This window comes from Rhipicephalus sanguineus, chromosome 9 (genome assembly GCF_013339695.2).
Source record: "Rhipicephalus sanguineus isolate Rsan-2018 chromosome 9, BIME_Rsan_1.4, whole genome shotgun sequence".
Classification (NCBI taxonomy): domain Eukaryota; kingdom Metazoa; phylum Arthropoda; class Arachnida; order Ixodida; family Ixodidae; genus Rhipicephalus; species Rhipicephalus sanguineus.
The window spans coordinates 8,954,242-8,977,146 of record NC_051184.2 but is presented as its reverse complement, the minus strand read 5'-3'; the positions used below and the strand labels follow the sequence as shown (position 1 = coordinate 8,977,146).

The 22,905-nt window shown below is 47.3% G+C and overlaps 1 protein-coding gene across 1 annotated transcript; it reads right to left on the bottom strand.

Annotated features, from left to right (window-relative positions):
- Positions 1–839: 839 nt before the first annotated feature.
- Positions 840–22,695, bottom strand: LOC119404570 (lysosomal Pro-X carboxypeptidase). The gene is made up of 9 exons (XM_037671116.2): positions 22,421–22,695; positions 21,610–21,750; positions 20,883–20,984; positions 17,423–17,604; positions 16,692–16,849; positions 14,763–14,929; positions 4,946–5,101; positions 2,033–2,220; positions 840–1,197 (listed from the first exon to the last, which is right to left on the bottom strand). Exons 1-9 carry the CDS (start codon positions 22,679–22,681, stop codon positions 921–923), a joined length of 1,632 nt encoding a protein of 543 aa, XP_037527044.1. The 5' UTR covers positions 22,682–22,695; the 3' UTR covers positions 840–920.
- Between the last annotated feature and the right edge of the window lie 210 nt (positions 22,696–22,905).

The following is a 22,905-nucleotide window of genomic DNA, read 5'->3' as shown; positions in this document are numbered from 1 at the left end:
CTCACCAAAGCTTTTACGGCCGGCTTAAATCGCTTCGCTGTTAAAAATTTCATGTGCGCTACATTATTCCTAACTACTTCTTCCTGCGTTTCAAATTTGTCGCACAAGAGGCGTAGAAGGATGCGAAGCAAGCGAATGCTGCTGTCACGCACGTGTGAACTGCGGGCGACAGCAGCACCCATCTCGTCAGGAAGTCAGTCAGGAAGTTTAAAAGCTAACTAACATTTCGGCTGACGAGGTTTACTTTCATAAGAGTGTGGTCGTCAGTGAAAGCGCCTGTCGCCTTAATTCGCGACATTCGCGTCAAGATAACGTGACAAGAAGCCTTATACGCTGAACTTCTCTCTACCATCATTTTTATGTGTACGCGAATGGGCCATAGTAACAAGCAACCTGCGCTTGAAGCCCCTGAACGTGGCATTTCATAGTGTTCTGCTTTTTGAGATAGAACACGGTGTTCTACGCGGTGTTCTACATGGAAGATGTTCTACAAGTTGATCTAGTTCGTACTTAGGGAAAAAGCGGGTCTGCCCAAACTAGCTAACAATAAAACTAGCCGCAGTCTGCGAGTAAGATACAACTCTCTATCATTTGCTTAAATGGAGACATCTGAATCCACGGCACGCATAGAGAACGACACCGCGATTGTACGAGACATACAGTCGCGTCCAATATGAGTTGCAACATGCTACCCGTGGTCAAAGCGGCGCCAACACGGCACGGTGGCACCGACATAGAAAATAATCAGTGATGTGAACACCGTTTCGACTGCTGGTATTTACAAAACCAATTTCACGTTTGTCGGTGTTACAGTCCGGGCTTGGGGACCCCTCATAGTGAGTGCCACTGAACATCCCAAGACATTCCCTGAGTATTTCCGAGCTAGAAGTCGTGCTTTGTCGCAGCGTGACACGCGCGGCCTAAAACCTGTACGCGTTGAAGAAGCTGGTTTCTTCTTTGAGATTGATGACTCGGGGCTCGTTCTTCTTTCGCCGTGAACGTGGAGGCTCCTGGGAAATCCACTGGCGTATGTAGTTCTTCTCGATGAGTCTGGCCTGCCTCACGGCTCGCGAGTCCGTCGGAGATGCGAAGCGTAGGTCCACGTGATGCGCCACACCGGGTATCACAATCACGACGACTTTGTCGTTCGGAGGCTCCTGAACGCCCAGCGCCGACCAAGGGTCCAGTTCGCCATTGCTGAGAAAAGACGGGAGACGGCACACTTAGTGGTAACATAAAGTGAACATATCCGAAATGTCTTGCTCGGTGATTTCGTATAGATGAATGTGTACAGAATTATGTAGTAATTATAGAATATGTGTGCGCATCACTTGTTATCACATTTATTCATCGTTTCCTTTTTCTGCCTTATGCCCTCCCCTCCGCAATGAAAGGTAGATAATCAGATGTAACCTAGCTAACCTGCTGGCTTCACCATTTCTATTCCTTATGCAGCAACCCTCTATCTCTTCACATTTCGCCGTATCGTTAAGGCGAAAGCCTTAGATGCCTCATCAAACACGAAAATTGACCGTCGGCGGCGACAACATGAGTGATGCAAAATATCATCACGTGATGATGTCATCGTCGTCATCATGATTTCACAGATCAATATTTTTGACATCATAACACGTCACTATGACATAACGTAATGTGACGTCACACGATTACGTCGTCGCTTGATCAAAGGTGGGCCGATCACGGAGGCAGTGCGAAACCACGTCAGTTGCAGAAAGCTTTCGGAGGGGGCAGGGGAGGATCAATGCATCGACTGAGAAGAAAAATATGGCTTTCGCCTTCGAGTCGTCTAGGCGAATGCATAAGAAACCCTGTGAGTTTTTTCTTTTTTTTTTGAAGGTTCGTTCATTTTTGCCCTATAGCACCAATTTCGTGTTTCTTGCCTGTAGTGTTTGTTGTTAACTCTTAAATTTGGTTTTGCTTCTCAAGTTTATGGTTAGTAGGCTGAAACGTGATAATCCAAGCATCAAGTTTTGGCTTATTTTTCCGAATAAACTGTCTCCGTCCACCCTACCTGAAGATGATGTTCGTCGCTGTGCTGAACTTGCTCCCTCCGTACATCATGACGGTCCTGTAGAAATCCGGTGTAATGCCGAACTTCTTCTGGCACCTTCCTCGTTCAGCCGTAGCGCTCCACGTGAATGGATAGAACATGTCACTCACTCCGTTGCCGCAAAACGGCTGCATAAGTTCGTTGCATTTCTGGAGAATTAAAAGAAAAACCACAGATCGATTTGTTTGCCTGGCCACGCTGTCCTATTACCGCGCATGTTGCCACGTGGTATACGTACAGAACTAATTCACTCGCGCATTCGTTACATCGTCATAATGCAAAAAAAATATTGTGGATAGGGCCCAAGCAGACGATGTTATCAACGATGTTACCTTCTTCCCCCTTTCACGTTACCATGGCGACATTATTATTATTATTATTATTATTATTATTATTATTATTATTATTATTATTATTATTATTATTATTATTATTATTATTATTATTATTATTATTAGAGTAAAATCTCGTTAATTCGCTTTCACGGACCGGGAAAATTTCCGAATTAAACTGATGCCGAAATATCGAAAGTGTCAAGAAAACAATAGACAAATGTCTGTTACATCAATACACCTTCGTTTTTTTTATCCATACATAAATCCTGTACTTACTTTGTGTAAGAGCAGTGTAAAAGCCGCAATTTTCGTCATTCTGCAACTTCGTTCTCAATGCGACCACGGCGCCAGACTCCCGCATTTAATTAGCCCGCAACGCGTGCTCTTCACCCCTCCCTTATTATGTAGTGCCCTTTATTACGTATCCGGCAACTGATAGCTCGTCCACCGCCATGAAGCGAAGGAGTTATATGCTGCAGCACGCCGACCGCGGCTGGAAGCACTTCATCTTCAAGAGCTTCCGCCATGTTTCAATCCTGTCACATTGCGCGTGCAATGCGTCAGGTTAAAACGAAGCTACTGAGTGCCGGATCTGCATGCGGACAAAGCCGTGGTCACTAACTCATGAAGACAGCGATGCGGACAGCGCCGCCTCTTTTTAGTAGTCTGCTAATGCCGTTTTCGCCCCCTTGCGTCGCACGTTTGCGGCGCTTCGCGCTCGGCGCGCTTCGCAAATCGTCCAAATTTACCGGGTTGAACAATGCCATTATACAATGTATACGCTGGCTGGAATCAGGGAACACGTCCGAATTATCCGATTTTCCGAATTAACGATGGTCGAATTTACGAGATTTTACTGCATTATTATTATTTCGTATGCGTGCACAGAGAAAGAGTAAAATTGGGCGAGAAACTGCTGACAAACTCTCACCTAGAGGAGCGCAACGCCTGCTTACGTGTGACATAAGAGCCACAGAACAATGGATGCTTTACATGAACATGAAAAGGAAACTAAATTTAAGCACACTCTGAGGGTACATTCAGCTTTGCAGAACCTTTAAACACAGGTTAAAATTCCTTGCATTCAGAACAGCTGAATACGAGGACGGGACGAAATTCATAAATAATGGCTCGGTAGTTTATGAAACAGCAGATGTTCATTCGGTAAAGCATAGCGAGAGGTTCAGTAGCTAAGGCTTCAGCAACCTCATGACATGCATACTGGATGTTTGTGCTTCTTTTTGTCATTCTGCATATATTTATGCCTTCTAAGAAAATATTCCTGTTTTTTTATTGGGGATATGATGGAAGCGTGGTTTTATACAAGACGACACGAACCGTTGCGAATGCTAAGTACAACTTGCAATAACAAGTGAAAAAATCTTGGAGGACGCTTGAGCTTCGCCTTCAAGAGTAGAACGCGATAGCGCAATCGTGCCCCGTTTGCATGCAGTTCCTTCTCAATCATTGGGCTAGCTTCGTTTCTTGGTGGACACCTCAGCCATGCCTCAAGGAAAGGAACGTCTGTGAGTGTAACATTGGCCGTTTCAAGCTATCCTAGACTTCATACTGCAAGTACACTTGCGAAGGGCCAACTACGCAATAACTCTTCATTTTCAATATCGGTGACGTAGCCACAACACGCGCACCTGCAGACTTCGTTGATGCTCTTGATTATGGCGATGATTAATTAGGCCTGAACGCTTTGTTATAGGTGGGCTTTTAAGCCATCCACTCGTTGCGCAATTCACATATTTTGATGCCTGGTTCGACTCTACGCTTCTGCTACGCAATATTACATGGGTTGAGAAGACTCCTCGTGTCATTCGTATAGGTTTTTTTTTTTTTTCGGAACAGTTTCAAGCGCTGGCGTGGCTCTGTGGTAGGACACTTGCTTGCCACGCAGAAGGCCTGGGTTCGGTTCCCTCTAAAGGCGAAGTTTCTTATTACTTATTTATTTTGTTTGCATCTTTCTCGATTTTTCGCTCAAAACCAATGACGACGACACCGGCATTTCTGTGAAACGAGCTCTTTAACGCTATCGCATTAACACAAAGCAGGTCGTAGCCTTTGTTTGAGACGGGATGCCCCCAAAGAGAGCTCGCTGAACTTCTTGGCTGTTGCTGCTGCCATGAAGGCCGAGGTGGCTGCATTTGAATACAGCACTGAATTGTACGTATCTCTCTTGTTGTCTACGAGTTGTTAAACCTCGAGGTTCCGAAGTAAAGAAACAAATCGTTGACGTGATGCAACATGAGTCTTTGTGTTTTTTTAAGTTCACGAACAGAAATATACGCTGATCTGCCGCGAACAGGTGAGAAGCACAACACGTAGGAGGTCAAATTGACAAGCCTACAACAAGGTAATGCAGTTTACTAGGATTACGCACAGTGGCAATACACTATGCAAGTTCATTTTTAATGAATACCAAGTCATAATACAGTGCGGCGTAAATATAATTTTCATGGGAGGAAATGAGAACACTAACGTCCAAGACGCGCCGTACAGCTTGGACTAGTACAAGTACTTCAATGCTTACCAGGAACTGATAACCTGCGAGGTTTCTTTCGTACAGGAAAACATCGAGACATGGGGGTGCGTTATCTCCGGAGGTAAACATTGACATTGCACCTGCAGCGGCGTCTACCAATCCATACGTCGTTTTCGGTGCATTCATGAAGTGCTTGCAGATCTCCTATAAAAGTAAGAGAGTTGAGATTTGAGATTTGTTTTATTTTCTGTACGTACAACAGAAAAAACGAAGCAAAAGCAAAAGGCTACATAGCCTGACGGAGGCTTTTGCTCCGAAATTCCTTTTCCGTTGGAAAAGTGAAACATGATTTATCTAATTAGAAAATGGGTCAGTATGGTGCTCGCAGAAAAAGAAGACGCTTCAGGTAACCCGAAGAAGCAAGACGGTGTCTTTGGATAGAGTGTACAAAAAGCGCCCCCTGAACTCATATATGACAGAAACTTAAAGGCAATGCTAGCTGGCACTGCAACGCAAATATTGCCACGCCCGCTTCTTCTTTTATTTTGATGTGTTCGAGTTTTACCAGCAAGGACGGTTATCAACGCTCGACGCTGGCCGTGAAGCAGTGTTCGAGAAGCTTCACGATTTTAGTAGATCGTTTTGTTAAGATTGCGTGCCGCACGCGAATGTTCCAGCTTTGTCGAGAGATAACGCCGCCACCAGCGATATTGCTGGAAAGTTCCATAGCGCCTCTATAAAAGCCGACGCGCTTGACCGCTTGTCAGTTGATCGACGGTCGACGCTCTGTCCGCCGCTATCAGTGTGTTGCTGTAGATTGACTTACAGTTTCCCGGCCACAAGTTCGGCCAAATAAACAGTTTCATCTCGAACGTGCTGACTGCTGTCTTCGTCGTCACGACCACGTGACATCTGGTGGAGGTGCTGCTTCATGATCCGGACGCCACCGCGGGGCGCTGACCCAAGCCCAAGCCGAGAAGAAGACGACGCTAAGGACAACCCGGATCCTCGAACCAGCCGCCGGCAGAAGGGACTACAACCAGAGTACGGGCTCCTTCCCGAAAACCCCAGGCAGCCGAAGACCGTCACATCGACCGCCGAGACGATGACAGACCCCCTGCCACCTACAACGGTAGTGATGCAACAGCCAAGGGAGCCACCGACTTTCCGTGGATCGTCGTTTGAAGACCCGGAGAGCTGGCTGGAGACGTACGAGCGAGTCGCCGCCTTCAACCACTGGGACACTGAAGAGAAGCTGCGCCACGTCTACTTCTACTTAGAAGACGCCGCGAAGACGTGGTTCGAAAACCATGAATCGAGCCTTCAATCCTGGGACCTCTTTCGGACGACGTTCCTTAATACCTTCGCGAGCATCGTCCGCAAGGAAAAGGCCGCTGCTTTGCTGGAGACAAGAGCACAGCTACCGAATGAGACGGTCACCATCTACACGGAAGAGATGACGCGACTTTTCCGCCTGGCTGATGCTGCGATGCCTGAGGAAAAAAAGGTCCGCTTCCTTATGCGGGGAGTGAAACAAGACCTCTTTGCAGGATTGGTGCGGAACCCACCGAAAACTGTCATCGAATTCCTAAAAGAGGCTACAACAATTGAAAAATCCCTCGAGATTAGGACGAAGCAATACAACCGCTCAACCCTGTCGACAGGCTACACAGAAGCGCACTCGCTAGGCACCGACGACCTACGGGAAACCATCAGAGCGATAGTGCGGGAGGAGCTGCGCAAGCTGTTGCCTTCAGCGCAGCCTCAAGTGGATTCGATCGCCGACATGGTCCGCGAGGAAATCCAGCAGTCGCTGGGCACCCCCGATGCAGCGCAGCCGCAGCTGCAAGCAATGAACTATGCTGCAGCAGCCCGACGCAACGCCCCCGCTCCTCGTCCACGTCATGACGCCGCGCCGCCGCAGCAGTTCGGCCGCCAGACGCCGCCGCCGCCACCACCACCAACGCCCTACCGTCCTCCTGTCGCCCGGCGCTATGCCCCGCGCTATGCCCCAAGGAAGACCGACGTTTGGCGCGCCCCTGACAACCGCCCGCTCTGCTACCACTGCGGGGAGGCCGGCCATACCTACCGCCGCTGCCAGTACCGTCAGATGGGGCTACGCGGATTCGCCGTCAACGCGCCGCGCCCCCAGCCAGGCGAACGGCCTCGCGACATCGACGACTTCCTCACCGGAACACAGTGGCAAGAACGACGACCTTCCCGCTCGCCGTCGCCCGGCCGCTACATGTCACCGCACCGCCGGCAGTACACTGGCCCAAACCGGGGCCGGTCGCCTAGCCCGTATCCGGAAAACTAAGGGCAGCAACCGATGGAGGTGCGGTTGCTGCACGACGAAATGCCGAAGATCCTCCGCGGCCGCCGACGACGACAACGCGAGGAGACCTGCAGAACACGACGCGAAGCAGACGAAGTCCTGCCGATGAAACCTCGCGGACCGAAGTAGACCTGACGACGCAACGGGGAAGCAGCGGAAGAAACCGACGTAGCCGTGACCCCACGCCACGACCTAACTGCAACGCGAGACGACGAACTAGCGACCTCGACGTTCTTATCGACGGCCACAGCGTCACAGCTCTCGTCGACACCGGAGCCGACTATTCTGTCTTCAGTGGACCGTTCGCCACCAAGCTGAAGAAAGTAAAGACCGCTTGGAGTGGACCCGAAATCCGGACAGCTGGAGGCCACCTGATAACGCCGATTGGTGTCTGCACGGCGAGAGTCACCATCAATAACCGGACTTATCCTGCGAGCTTTGTAATCCTACAAAATTGCTCTAGGGATGTGATACTTGGAATGGACTTCCTAAGTGACCACGGCGCCGTCATCGACCTGAGATCTGAGTCGATAACGCTAACCTCAGACAAAGCGCTCCCGCCCCACGCGACGCCAGGGAACCATGCATTGAATGTGATAGAAGAGCAGGTGACCGTTCCGCCCCGCTCCAGCGTCATTATTTCCATCGGCACCGAAAAACCTGCGAACCTTGAAGGCGTCATCGAGGGCGATCAGCAACTACTCCTGAACCGTCAAATTTGCGTCGCAAGAGGTATAGCCGAACTGCGTGACGGTAAAGCAAAGGTAGTGCTGACAAACTTCAGCCACGAATATAGGCACCTCAACATTGGTACGACGGTTGCCTACATTGACGAATGTGTAGCCGCCAGCGATGCTTTCGCCCTCTTCGATGCTGCCGAACCTGCTTCGACGAATAGAGGTCCCGAACCGGATTTTGACGTCAACCCGAGCCTTGCGAAGGTCAAACAAGACCAGCTCAAAACCCTGCTCCTGCAATACAAGGACTGTTTCTCGTCGTCATCGCGGGTACGACAAACGCACCTTGTTAAGCACCGCATTATAACAGAAGAAGATTCTCGACCACTCCGTCAGAGCCCCTACAGAGTTTCGACTCGAGAGCGCGACGCGATAAAGAAACAAGTCGACGAGATGCTACGCGACAACATCATCCAGCCGTCCAAGAGTCCGTGGGCGTCACCCGTGGTGTTAGTGAGGAAGAAGGACGGGACACTGCGCTTCTGCGTTGATTATCGGCGCCTGAACAAAATCACGAAGAAGGACGTGTACCCCCTCCCACGGATAGACGACACCCTGGATCGACTTCACAACGCGACGTACTTTTCATCGATGGACGTCAAGACCGGCTATTGGCAGATCGAAGTAGACGAGAGAGACCGAGAAAAGACGGCTTTTATAACACCCGACGGCCTCTTTGAGTTCAAGGTCATGCCTTTCGGTCTTTGCTCGGCACCTGCGACGTTCCAGCGCATCATGGACACTGTACTGGCCGGATTGAAGTGGCAGACGTGCCTTGTGTATTTGGACGACGTCGTCGTGTTTTCCTCGACCTTCGACGAGCATCTCCGGCGGCTCGAGGCAGTACTTCAAGCAATAAAGGCCTCTGGACTGACTCTGAAGCCAGAAAAGTGCCGATTCGCGTACAACGAGCTCTTGTTTCTGGGCCATGTGATCAGCAAGTCTGGAGTGCGACCAGACCCGCGGAAAACAGCGGCCATCGCCGACTTCGCGCCTCCCACCGACAAGAAGGCCGTGCGCCGATTTCTCGGCTTATGCGCCTATTACAGACGCTTCGTCAAAAACTTTTCACGCATCGCCGAACCACTGACGCTTCTCACGAAGACTAACGTGGAATTCAGGTGGGAAACGGAGCAAGTGCAAGCATTTGAGGAACTTAAACGACGCCTGCAGACGCCACCCATACTTGCGCATTTCGACGATTGCGCCGACACTGAAATACACACCGACGCTAGCAGCGTAGGACTCGGTGCCGTCCTTGTGCAAAATACTGACGGGCTTGAAAGGGTTATCAGTTATGCTAGCCGGTCACTATCCAAGGCAGAAGCCAACTATTCCACAACAGAAAGGGAATGCCTTGCCATCATCTGGGCTACGTCAAAGTTTCGCCCCTACCTCTATGGCAGGCCCTTCAAAGTTGTCAGTGACCATCACGCCTTATGCTGGCTAGCTAACTTGAAGGACCCTTCAGGTCGTCTCGCACGATGGAGTTTGAGGCTTCAAGAATTCGACATTACCGTCGTGTACAAGTCCGGACGAAAACACTCTGACGCCGACTGCCTCTCTCGTGCCCCCGTCGACGCGCCGCCGCAAGACGACGACGATGACTGCTTCCTCGGAACTATAAGTGCCGACGACTTCGCCGAAAGGCAACGAGCCGACGCGGAACTGGGGGGCCTTATGGAGTACCTCGAGTGCAAGACCGCCGTTGTTCCGAAGGTATTCAAGCGAGGACTGTCGTCGTTTTTCTTACGGAACGGCGTTCTCCTGAAAAAGAACTTCTCGCCACATCGAACGGACTACCTTCTTGTCGTGCCCTCATCATTGCGACCAGAAGTCCTCCAGGCCCTACACGACGACCCGACGGCTGGACACCTCGGTGTTTCCCGCACCCTCGCCAGAATACAGGAAAAGTACTACTGGCCACGCCTTGCTGCCGACGTCGCCCACTACGTCAAGACTTGCCGAGATTGCCAGCGACGGAAGACACCACCGACTAGGCCAGCGGGACTTATGCAGCCAATCGAACCACCTCACCGGCCGTTCCAGCAAATCGGGATGGACCTACTGGGGCCGTTCCCGACGTCGACTTCCGGCAACAAGTGGATCGTCGTAGCGACTGACTACCTCACCCGCTACGCGGAGACGAAGGCCTTGCCCAAAGGCAGTGCCGCCGAGGTAGCAAAGTTCTTCGTTGAGAACATCCTCCTGCGTCATGGCGCCCCAGAGGTCCTCATCACCGACAGAGGTACAGCGTTTACTGCTGACCTAACTCAGGCAATACTGAGATACAGCCAAACAAGCCACCGCCGGACCACAGCGTACCACCCACAGACCAATGGCCTCACCGAGCGGCTAAACAAGACCATCGCCGACATGCTGGCCATGTATGTCGACGTCGAACACAAGACGTGGGATACCATCCTTCCGTATGTGACCTTCGCATACAACACGGCCATGCAAGAAACGACGCAAATGACGCCGTACAAGCTGGTCTACGGAAGGAGCCCGGCAACAACGCTCGACGCAATACTACCAACCGCCACCGACGAAGACGATCTCGACGTTGCCGCCTATTTGCAACGCGCCGAAGAAGCTCGACAGCTCGCCCGCCTGCGCATCAAGAACCAGCAGAGGGTCGACAGCCGTCACTATAATCTTCGACGACGCCACATGGAGTACCAACCCGGTGACCGTGTGTGGGTCTGGACGCCGATACGCCGACGTGGGCTCAGTGAAAAACTTCTTCGGCGATACTTCGGCCCATACAAGGTGCTTCGACGTCACGGCGCTCTTGACTACGAGGTCGTCCCGGACGGCATTACGAACTCCCAGCGACGCCGCGCACGACCTGAAGTCGTCCATGTCGTGCGCCTTAAGCCGTTTTTTGCGCGTTAGCGAACCTGAGAACTCTACTTTTTCCTTTGTTATTGTAATTTATTTGTGCATGCACTTGTTTTTTCCTTTGCATGTTCTGTTGCAAGCATCGGGACGATGCTTTTTCAGAGGGGGGCAATGCCACGCCCGCTTCTTCTTTTATTTTGATGTGTTCGAGTTTGACCAGCAAGGACGGTTATCAACGCTCGACGCTGGCCGTGAAGCAGTGTTCGAGAAGCTTCACGATTTTAGTAGATCGTTTTGTTAAGATTGCGTGCCGCACGCGAATGTTCCAGCTTTGTCGAGAGATAACGCCGCCACCAGCGATATTGCTGGAAAGTTCCATAGCGCCTGTATAAAAGCCGACGCGCTTGACCGCTTGTCAGTTGATCGACGGTCGACGCTCTGTCCGCCGCTATCAGTGTGTTGCTGTAGATTGACTTACAGTTTCCCGGCCACAAGTTCGGCCAAATAAACAGTTTCATCTCGAACGTGCTGACTGCTGTCTTCGTCGTCACGACCACGTGACAATATTGTCAGAAGGTACTACTCTGGCTGTACTGATTGACGCAAACAGCAACGATTACGGGGGCCGTTATGCGCTTTTTAAAAAGTACTTGAATCGAGCTAATACTTTGAGGAATGCAACGTGCTATGAGATAATTGTATATAATGCACATCTCTATTTATTCTCATCATGATTTTTTATCACTGCGATTTTTATTTTCATTTTCCCTCGGTTGGGCTGGGGCATACAAGTTCAGGTCAACTTTTCTCATTTTTATCAATGAAAGCCACTTATGTAAACGAAGTGGTGAAAAAAAATACTGTGCGCAAGCTTATTACATAAAATCGATAGAACTGGGAATTAGAGGCAGCCACTGGTAGATGATACTTCAGCTGTAAATAGGATATTCCAGTGCGTGGGCGAATATTTCGTGCACCTTTAGGCAAAAGAAAGCACGGCCTCATAGCAGTGATCCAAAACGAGTAGACGGTATTATAGTCTAGAATAATATGGGAACTTGAGTTGAATCAGTCAGGTAATTCTTAGAACTGGGAACAGTTATTATGCGTTCTCTGGAGATAATTAAGGCACCGGTGAAAATGACGACTGATTACGGATGGCAGGAATTTAAGACGATAAGGTTGAGTAACAGTGAACAAAGGGTGCATATTTGATCAGACACTGCTCACTGGTAACTCAATAACTTCCGATGCTGCTCTTGGCCTAGGTATACTTCAATTTGTTAGTTGTGATGATTATAACAAGAAACCTTCTTAGCGAATGGCATAAGATTACGTCAAGAGATAAAACTCGAAGATTTGGAGATGTGTCAGGCGTTATTTTTGTAGGAGAGGATAAAAGCCGCCTGAGTACAGAGCAATCCTCAGTATAGGTGCATATTTTCATATTCTCGTTCACCTTGTTGTTACCCTGAAACATGTGGCACCCGTATAAAATAGAATAAATTGAGTACACGTTTGTCTACATAATGTTTTAAGCTTTTCGTAGGCATTTAAACGAAACAAATCATGAGTACTTTATGATAGCATAGTTAAGTTTGTGAAAGGGAAAGAAGATTTAATCCTCTCGTCTGCAGTATGAAGGTCCAGGAAAATCCTGGACAAGTTCAAATTTTGTTCAACTGGGAAACTGTTTATTAAACATCTGTATGGAGCTTCGGGCTGCAAACAGGGCGACGATAAGCAGTGGTTATGGTGCTCGGCTGCTTCCCCGAATGTCGCGGATTCGATCCCGGCCGCGGCGGTCGCATTTAGTTGGAGGCGAAGTTCTAGAGGACCGTGTACTGTGCGATGTCAGTGCACGTTAAAGAACCCCAGGTGGTCGAAATTTTCGGAGCCCTCCGCTACGGCGTCTCTCATAATCATGTTGTGGTTTTGGGGCGTAAAACCCCAGAGATTATTATTATTATTATTATTATTATTATTATTATTATTATTATTATTATTATTATTATTATTATTATTATTATTATTATTATTATTATTATTATCAGCATTTCATTACTGATTTGCCACATCCTTATGCTTCTTCTTCTTACTAATTCATTGTTACGATGAAAAATTCTTCAACACGGGTTGTCTCTGCAGCCGACCTTTCGACAAAAGGTCTTTGTCTTCTTCTAGACCACTTGCCGCATCGTTGGCTCCAGCGACATCACGTATTCAAGGATACTTCATCGCTTCAAGCTTCCATGTTCCACTGAACTTCTGAATAATTCATCGGTTCATGAAAGTGCCATTTGTTATAGTGAACAAATGTTGTACACTTCTCGTCCACGACTGCGTGGCGTTAGTACTGAAGAAGCGGCCACAAAAAAAATTGGCCGCGTATCTGCGTGCTTCGCTGCAAATGTCGTGTAAAGACGATACAAGAGGCGCTGTGTGAGATATGGACGCCATCTGGCAATACGTCGGGAAACATGAGTGCTGTGTTGCGTGCTGGAAGTCCCGGCGCAGCAGCAGGCGAAGACCGGCGATGACCAACGCGACCGGCGGGGACGCCAGCCAGCCCGAAAACGCGGTTTGGCGCGAAGTGCTGAAGCAGAGAAACGTCCGCACTCAACGAGTACTCTCCACACACTCTTTTATTTACACGTCGCCTGGGTAAAACAGGAACGCCAGAGCGGCGCCCACAACCGGCAGCCTGAAGGCCGCCCACAACGCTGCTTTTTCATTTTTTAAATATTTTTTTTCGCCTTCTTGGCCTTCTCAAAACTAAAGTTTTTCAACACCAACCCATGGCATTCGTACAGTGCAATACAGAACCGAAACCGAAACACAACAATGAGCTCGTGCGAAGGGCACGGAGGAAGGCAAATTTCAGCGCAGTCGCATTTTCAGCTTTGTTGAAACAGCGCTCACTAGACGACGACGAAGTAAAAGAAGGCACAGGACAGGCAGCGCCTGTCCTGTGCCTTCTTTTACTTCGTCGTCGTCTAGTGAGCGCTGTTTCAACAAAGATGAATGCATACCGACTCACTCAAGCTTCCATTCTTATGCATTTTCAGCGCAGCTTAAGAAACTAGGGTCCTTAAAATTACGTATGTATGCATTTTCTATTAAAGGAACACGCCACCTAATACTTACCTTGTGATGTTGCACCTCAGATATGCATGATATTTACTTTTTGATCGACAACGTTCACAAGTATGAACAGCCGTACCAGTTCAAGACGGCTGGCCCTTGTGCAAGTGGTTCAACTTTGGCCGAGTGGCGGAATCGAGGGACGTGCCGACAAACAGAAAGACAGACAGACAGACAGACAGACAGAAAGACAGACCAAAATTTCTGCGTTTAAGTTCCCCAAGAAAGACTATCGTCTTTAAAAAAAAAAAGCTCACAGAGTTCCTTGTGGATTCGCCTAAGGCGACTCGAAGGCGAAAGCCATCTTTTTCTTTTTCTTCTCAGTCGATGTATGGATCCTCCCTCGACCCCTTCTGAAAGCTTTCTGCACCTCGTTAATGCATTCGTTATCGCAAGCTGTCCTGCAGAGGCAGGACAGCTAGCGGCTGTCCTGTCTCTTTATATGTCGTCCTTTGTACGTGTTCGCTAGCAATGTGGAAGCATTTCTGCACCTAACGTGGTTTTTCACTGCCTCCAGTATCGAACGCTTTGCAAGGTTTCTGCCCCTCACCTGCACAGCATCCGTGATCGGCTCACCTTTCAGCATGTGACGACGTCTGCTTATACGACGTCATAGTGGCGTCATGGTGACGTCACATATTTTGGCACTTGTGTGACGTTATGATTACGTCATGTGGTGACGTCATCACGTGATGATTTTTCGCATCACTCGTGTTGGCGCCGACAGTCAATTCTCGCGTTTGATGAGGCATCTAAAGCTTTCGCCATTAAATAAAAAATGGACGAGCGTCCAAGGAATTCGCACCTTGACAGGATAGGCTGGTGTGCTCACCAGCTCGGATTCCTCAGCGTAATTTGACATCGCCATCACTCCGTAAGTGTCTCGTAGCATGTCTCTGAACAATGTATAGTTGCTCGGATGCAGTGGCTGGCAGGTCTTGAACTTTTCCTGCAGTTGCCTTGCTCCTGCTTCTGGAAAGTAACAACATACCATGATGAGCTCAAGGGCTGTAAATCGGCAGCTCAAAAAGCTTTTAGACAAAACGATACTCGATTATCCGTAAGTTTTATTTCCTAATACATTTTTATATCTTGTAAAGGCGTTTATTGAACACTGGCGTAAGAGTCGACCGGTAGCTTGTTCAACTGCTCAAATCACAGACCCCGAGAGCGAGCGGCGTCCACGAGCAATGCGCGGTAGAGACAGACCCACTAGATGTCACTGAAGAGGGTGACCCACTAAAGCGTTCGGTTCTCTTCGCTACAATCTGAACTTTTCTTTATTCTTTTTCACATATTGCACATTGCTTCAATTACCAATGTAGTAAACTAGGTTCTGTTTCTGATTACATAACGATAGTTTCTTGCTCGGATTCGACGACGAGCGACATCCTTAGTGGAGACGGATTTTCTTGGTCCCGGCTTAGCTTTTGCGGGCAATCGTCGATGATAACTGCACAATGACAATCAGGTTCATCTTTACTTGAAAATTTACACACTGGTCAAAAATTGTGTGATTAAGCAAAGTAGTCGCCGAAGTCTCTGACGTCATCGTGTTCTCTATAAGCTTTGCTGTAGGGTCCTTGTCGCAGAACTCTTGTGGCACGTCATGGTGTCAGTAAATTAACAAGCGTCGTCCATATCGAGCTCAGGCACTTTGCTGCAACCGCAGCTTTACGTCCAGTACAAGGTTCAACAGTAGGCTCAGACATTGAAGCAGTGGCTTTAACACTTTTCGCAAGATTGCTAAGGAATCTGTGAATCTACTATAATGCTGGCAAATAACCTCTCGCATTCATGTTTAAAAATTTTTGTAGCACGCACAAAAGACAGGGACTCACAGAAACAAGGTACAAACGAGCGCTTACTCACAACTGATTTATTTTTTGAAAGGGACTAACCATATAAGTACAAATAATCATCACAAAGAATTGCAGAGCATGTCATGAGGCATATGAGCAGAAAACACTTTAAACGTTAATTCATACCAACTCATCCAGCTATCAGTTTTACTGTAACCTCTCGCATCTCGTGTTATGAGCAAGTCCTCTGACCCTCCCAGCGGCCAGGCTCGTTTCTGTCGAATGTGGCAAAAGGCATGCAAGAAGGGGAACAGACAGAAAAGACGACATCGATTACAGTATATAACTGGCTACTGTGTGCATCTTAAGCTTCACTCAAGCATAGAGAAAAACATGCCTGCTAACCTCACACGCACTGAGACCATTTTTCAAAAAAACTAATCTTTGAAATAATTCTGAAGCATTTAGTCCCCATGACTCTCATTCGAAAGTTGGATAGAGAAACGCGGATCTGTTTCTTTACAACATAACTATATTACAGCACAATTTTTTTTCACTGCACTGTCACACGTTTTGAGAATAAAAAAAAATAACTCGATCTGTAAAGGAATGCATCGGTTTGAGCAAATTGGTGCGGCGTCTGCAAAGTTAAACAGCACGGAAGAAAAGGACACAAGAAAACACAAACACACAGGACCAGTGCTGAACACACAGGACTAGCGCTGGTCCTATGCGTTCGTGTTTTCTTGCGTCCTTGTCTTTCGTGCTGTTTAGCTTTGTCGATTTGTAAAGCAAGCAAAAATCGGCGGGTACTTTACTTTTTCAAAGAACGAACGAAGGACCAAGTAGGGCGGAAGAAGGTTGCAGAGCCCAATAATCATTAGAAAGTACAAATGTTGTTATGTAAGCAGTTTGGCATGCGTGCATAATACCTGTGTAAGCAAGCCTCTCCATAAGCGGCCACGAATTCCGGATAGCGGTGACGCACTGCTCAGACACGCTCCTGTAGGCATTGGTGACCGCTTCACTGTACGTTGAGCACGGAGCTAGACCTGGCGGCATGTTGAACGGACCGCCGGATGACAGCGCTCTGGAAAGAAGTAAATGAACATAATCCCTACCATAGATAGATAGATAGATAGATAGATGGATGGATGGATGGATGGATGGATGGATGGATGGATGGATGGATGGATGGATGGATGGATGGATGGATGGATGGACGGACGGACGGACGGACGGACGGACGGACGGACGGACGGACGGACGGACGGACGGATGGATGGATGGATGGATGGATGGATGGATGGATGGATGGATGGATGGATGGATGGGCGGGCAGACAGGCAGATAGATAGATAGATAGATAGATAGATAGATAGATAGATAGATAGATAGATAGATAGATAGATAGATAGATAGATAGATAGATAGATAGATAGATAGATAGATAGATAGATAGATAGATAGATAGATAGATAGATAGATAGATAGATAGATAGATAGATAGATAGATAGATAGATAGATAGATAGATAGATAGATAGATAGATAGATAGATAGATAGATAGATAGATAGATAGATAGAGTTCGGAAGCTTTGCACTTTTGTATGTATATGAACATGCATTTAAGACGCGTCATTAGATTAACGAATACGCTCACCCGTCAACAATGTGCGGGAACTTAAGCCTCATCCAGGCAGCCAGCAGACCACCGTACGATCCACCGATAGCGATCACGGCACTCTTCTCGGCTCCGGGCAGAGTGTACTTGAGGTGAAGGATGAGGTCAGCATAGTCGGCCAGGGCCTGGTCGCTCGACAGGTAGCCGAGCTTGTCAGGACTCTGCGGTTTAAAGGTCCAGAGATGTGGGCAAAAGCTGAGCGCGTTTATACTATCTATCTATCTATCTATCTATCTATCTATCTATCTATCTATCTATCTATCTATCTATCTATCTATCTATCTATCTATCTATCTATCTATCTATCTATCTATCTATCTATCTATCTATCTATCTATCTATCTATCTATCTATCGTACTGGCGAAGATAAGAGCGTTTACTATATCACGTTCCGCGCTTGATTTTTCTTACTTGTTCCGTTTGTTTTGCACGTATATATTTGAATTCTATGAATTTAAAACAAATAGTCATAGCCTTTACGTGGTTACCTTCTTTTCTTTTGTTCTCATCTGAACAAAAAAAGAAAGTAGGGAATGTAGTTTTTCGCGTTTCCTGAATCCTGTGAGTAGCAATAAAAAAGCAATATTTTAAATCGTGTAGTACACCATAGAAAAAAGCAGAGTTGTTCACTGCACTGTAGAGCACACGATCAATATTCTGCGATAGCATTTAATATAAGCGCTCAAAGCCTGGCAATCGGGCAATGATGCTTGATCAGTCCCTCCATTTTATTTGATGGGGCAATGGCAAAGCTCTACGCAGCAATAAATGGAAATGTATAACATGCGGGAAAGACAGCAACGCGCGCATCGAGGTGACTAAACTTTGCCGAACTTTAGATTGTCAAGTGAGCGACTGTTAGTTGAAGGACATAGCGAAAATGGTTCAATGTGTACTGTTTTTATTCAGCACTGTGTCTGTGTACCGAATGGTCATTCATGGCAACTCATTGGGATGGGTTCTTTGTATTTGATCGGTAATACTAATATTATTCTTGTTGGTATCTCCATTTTAAAACCCCTTATTTCTGCCCGAGATTTCGTTGTGGCAACATCAGTAAAAACGTGCCGTTTCTTCAGGGCATGTCCACACTGCTCACTCAGGATGTCGTCTTTACATCCCTAGACTTCGTACCTCACTGATCAACGTATACAGTCGCAAATGTCTAAGAAATGTCAGAAGCATATGCTTGTAGGCCCTGTGGTATACAGCTTGACAGAGAACATGCAGTCGTCCCGCTTATTTAATGTTTTCTCTGTCCATCCTGCTTCGTTTAATTAAAACGGTCACTATGCAGAGTGTTCGTAAGACAAGCGTACACTGCCCTTAAAGTTATTACACTTTCCGAGAGCTTCCTATCGTTTGAATAAATTGTTGGCTCCAGCGCTTTCTGTCGATTACAGTCGGGATATTGGCTTCGAACAATTGTATCAGGGACAAACATAGAGTTCCGGTAAGAAACAGCTTTTGAGTACACCGGTGCGCTGTGAAGATAGCCACAACAACAGGCACACAACACATCACGAGCCTCGTTACGATAATCAATTGCACCTATGCATTGAAAGGCTGGGAATATATTTAGATAAGTACAGCTGCCCTCAGATTGTCAGCAGAGCACCCCACCACCCCTTCTTCTTCCCTGAGTAGGTACACAACCACATATCTGTGGGTTGCCGTTGCTATGGCAACGGCGGATTGTTCTCATAGGATGCGCAAATGAAATCTGCAGCTGTCCTGCGTTGCTCTTTTAACCACTGCTCCATCTATGGCTGAAAATTTTGTCTGTTTTTTGTTTCTCAGACAGTGCCTGAGAGGAAGCCATGCTAAAACACACATAGAGGCTAACAAGTATTCGTACAAGTATTCGACTGTTGTACCGCATAAGAACCGGCTCCGCATACACCCCGGCTTGGTCATTCAAGACTGGGCGATACGCTTCCCCGTTTTGTGCCTTCTGCGGTGACATCGGGGACATTGAACATTTTATTTGGCTTTGCCCACAGTTTGATGTGTAAAAAGAGCAGCGATTGTCCGCACCTTGCAAAAAGGTTGGCATAGGCACCGGACATTTGAAGATGTCGTTTTTCCTGAAAGGCCAGCGGCAACGAGGAGAAGCGTGCAACGAATTTTGTTGGTCTACCTGCGAGACACTGGGCTGTTCGACACTTGGTGACAGACACTGCCAATTCAGGAGATGCTCAGGCGGAACAATTGCCGGCCATGCAGGCCAGGCTAACCCCGCCTGCTGCAACATCATCACCACCACCTATTCGTACTTCTTCACAAGTCCACAACTGTACCATATCTTAACACCATAACACCACATAACACCATAACAGAGTAGTTAGTATGCGTAGCATAAGTAAAAACTACACAGAAACCACTTACGAGCACGCAACATATATTGTTTCCAAAAGTGGGATGGTAACTTATGAAGTCGAGGGTTTGTCGAAATTTCGTCTGATCGGGATTATACATTAATGAAAACTTTGACAGACTCCGACCAAGGGGAAAATATATTTACTGACGTTTCGGCTCCTACATGGGAGCCGAAATGTCAGTAAATAAACTTTCAACTTAGTCGGCGTCTATGAAAGTTTTCACCGAAGGTAAGTTACGCTTAAACCGATACTCTGAAAGCGAAACAGAAAACTATTAAAATCAAAACCGAACAATGGCAAGAATGACATAATTGGTGTGTGCTGGTAAACTGCGACGCAAAACCACGAGAAACAGATGAAAAGGAAAATCAGGGAGGTCAGCCTGGTATTAGTACCGGTCTGCTACCCCGGCTATTGTAGTGCAACCCACACGCACGCGTTAGAAGATTTATTGCTCATTTTATTTTCCTTGCCTGCTCTCTTTCCTATCTTTCTAATACTCTTTCCCATTCCCCCAGCGCAGGGTAGTCAACAGGACATATTTTGGGTTAACCTTCCTGCCTCCTGCCTTCCTGTTTGCTTCCTTACTTCCTTGCACAGTGGTGACGAAATGTGGGTTGCGAAGAGGACACAGAGAGAGGTAAAGGATAGAAAAGCAAACAATATACATATAAGAACTATTAGGGTTCATAGTAAACAAAAAAAATGAATTAGTGATTTTTCAAACAGTCGACTGATGAAGAGCTTTTGGCACTTGCGGATGATATTCAAGGATGCCAATGCGAGGTCGATGTGAAGACTGGCGGATTCGGCGAGTTGGTGGCTTTTCAAATAAACTATAAAACAGCGCTGCCGACCTGTGTGCGTCCCTTCTTCCTTTGTCGACCTTTGTCGGTAGCGCTGTTTTAAGATTAGCAAGGGCGATCGTTGCGTGCCTCAGAAAACGAAGCTCCACGTAACACGCAAGCGCTACTGGGAAGAGATGTTTGCTTCGTTCGCTTTGCAGAATGAGTACCGTTAGCCAAAAAAAAAAGGCAGATTTGAACAGGCTCATTACCTCGAATGACTCGTTGCCGAACGGAAGGGACTTGCCGAAGAACCTGTGCTCCGCGAAGACCACGAGGGCGCCGAATTCGGGAGCCCACTCCCATATGGCACCCTGCATGTGCACGTTGGAACAGTACGAACACCAGCTACATTAGCAAAAATTTTGGGCCCATGGCCAACAGGAATTTCTCAAAACAGGGCTGCACGCGCACTAGACTCTAGTGCAATTTTTTAGGAATGGAAAATATCACAAAGGTATCTGACAAAAATGTTGTTAGCATTATTATCAACCGGTATCATTGGATACGTGTTTCTTGTAATTTCGGGTTTGTGCTGAATTTTTTGTACAAGATTAACTGTTGCAGTTAGAACGCGGTACTTAAGAGACAATTCCCAAGTGACTTATGATCGGCTCTGACAAAATCTTAGCGAACTGGTATTTTATGTGTGAACATTTCGTTTGTGTAAATGCTTGTCTTGTGTAAACATTTGTGTTGCGTGGACACATTTTTGTATTTAACAACTGGGACTGACTGCGGGAGTGTTGTACTATATGCTTTTGTATATTTTTGTGTTTGTTCTCTTCTTTGCGATGGCAATCATTATGCAAGAGAAGCGGAGTAGCCGGCGCCACGCATTGACACCAACCTCTCCTTATATACGTTTAATTGTAAAAAAAACACACTCGGCAAGCACATCACATTTCGTAACAGCCGAGTCAGAAGAAAGCAGCTTACCGTGGCCAGCGCGAACGCTTCAATATTGTTCTCGTTGCCAGGGTAGATGAAAATGGGTCCACCTTCACGATCCCAGTACCTGCCGTCCATTAGATAGCGCAACTTGAAAGTCTTGTTATTGTGGAAAGCAAAGTGATCCAGCTGCAATTATCGATCATGAGCTGTAATGAGTTATTCCGCGCACAACAGTCGCATATGTCCTACAACACTGGAAGTAACTGAATCTTTGCAGTGACGTCAGAATTTAAATATGGCGAGACGTCAGGACAAACAGTTTGTGCAAGTCCGCACCCACAGTCTCCTATGTCTTTTAACATTGGGAGCAATTGAATATATCCAATGACGTCAGAGTGGAGCTATGGTTGGATGTGAGTAATATAATAATGGTTGTGGTTTTACGTCCCAAAACCACGATATGATTATGAGGAACGCCGTAGCAAAGGGTTCCGGAAATATTGACCATATGGTGTTCCTTAACGTGAACCTAAATCGAAGTTCACGTGTATCTAGCATTGCTCTTCCATTGCAATGCGGCCACCGCGACCGGTATTCTATCCCGCGACCCTCGGGTCAGCAGTCAAGCACCATAACCACTCGACCACCGTGGCGGGTTCGGTTGGATGTCAAGATGGAGAGCGAATGTAACCCCGCTTGCTGTTAATTACATTTAAGGCAGATGTTAGCTTCTTGCATATAAACCCGAATATATACGGCGATGAGACCAGAAATGCCAAACGTCGGTGAAATGCAACAAAAAAAAAACTTCGCTTTAATATTAACTCGGATCTTAAAAGAAAGAAACACTTCTTACCTTTGTCCTGAACCATAGTTCTTTGTAGGAAATGTCTTTTGCACCGACGGCGAACGTCCAAGGAAAAAGGCTAAGAATTATTAGCGGTAAAAAGGCACCCATGGTTTCTGAAGGAATAGGCGCACGTAAAAAAATTGTGTGCCACTTCGGCAACCACGTCGAGGGAACTACAGCTGAAATGCCGATGGAATACAGATCCCTTTTCGCCGTATCAGCTGTTGCGTCATAATGCATACAACGGTCGCTCGTATTTTCTGTCATCTCGACCGAAGGCGTAAGCACACTATTGCGACACAGACCACAAGGTTGCCCGCCTCGTTTACTTACCAGGTGCACCATGCGGCTGTGGTGTTATCGCATCTCGAGGCAGCCTTTCAGATAAGCCCCTTCGCGAGTCGCGTTGTCTCGTCCTTTTTGCTTTTTTTCTTTGGCGCAATGTTGACTCCGTTTTCCGCACGTATGTTGCTCTATAAGATATCGGTTCT

What these genes read in the sequence shown, in the direction of transcription:
- LOC119404570 (XM_037671116.2), bottom strand. Translation starts at nt 22,681, where the DNA reads ATGACAGAAAATACGAGCGACCGTTGTATGCATTATGACGCAACAGCT. An exon ending in TCGGCAACGAGTCATTCGAG is followed by an intron (nt 17,605 to 20,882) that starts GTAATGAGCCTG and finishes TTTAAACCGCAG; the next exon opens with AGTCCTGACAAGCTCGGCTA. An exon ending in TTCCCGCACATTGTTGACGG is followed by an intron (nt 16,850 to 17,422) that starts GTGAGCGTATTC and finishes ACTTCTTTCCAG; the next exon opens with AGCGCTGTCATCCGGCGGTC.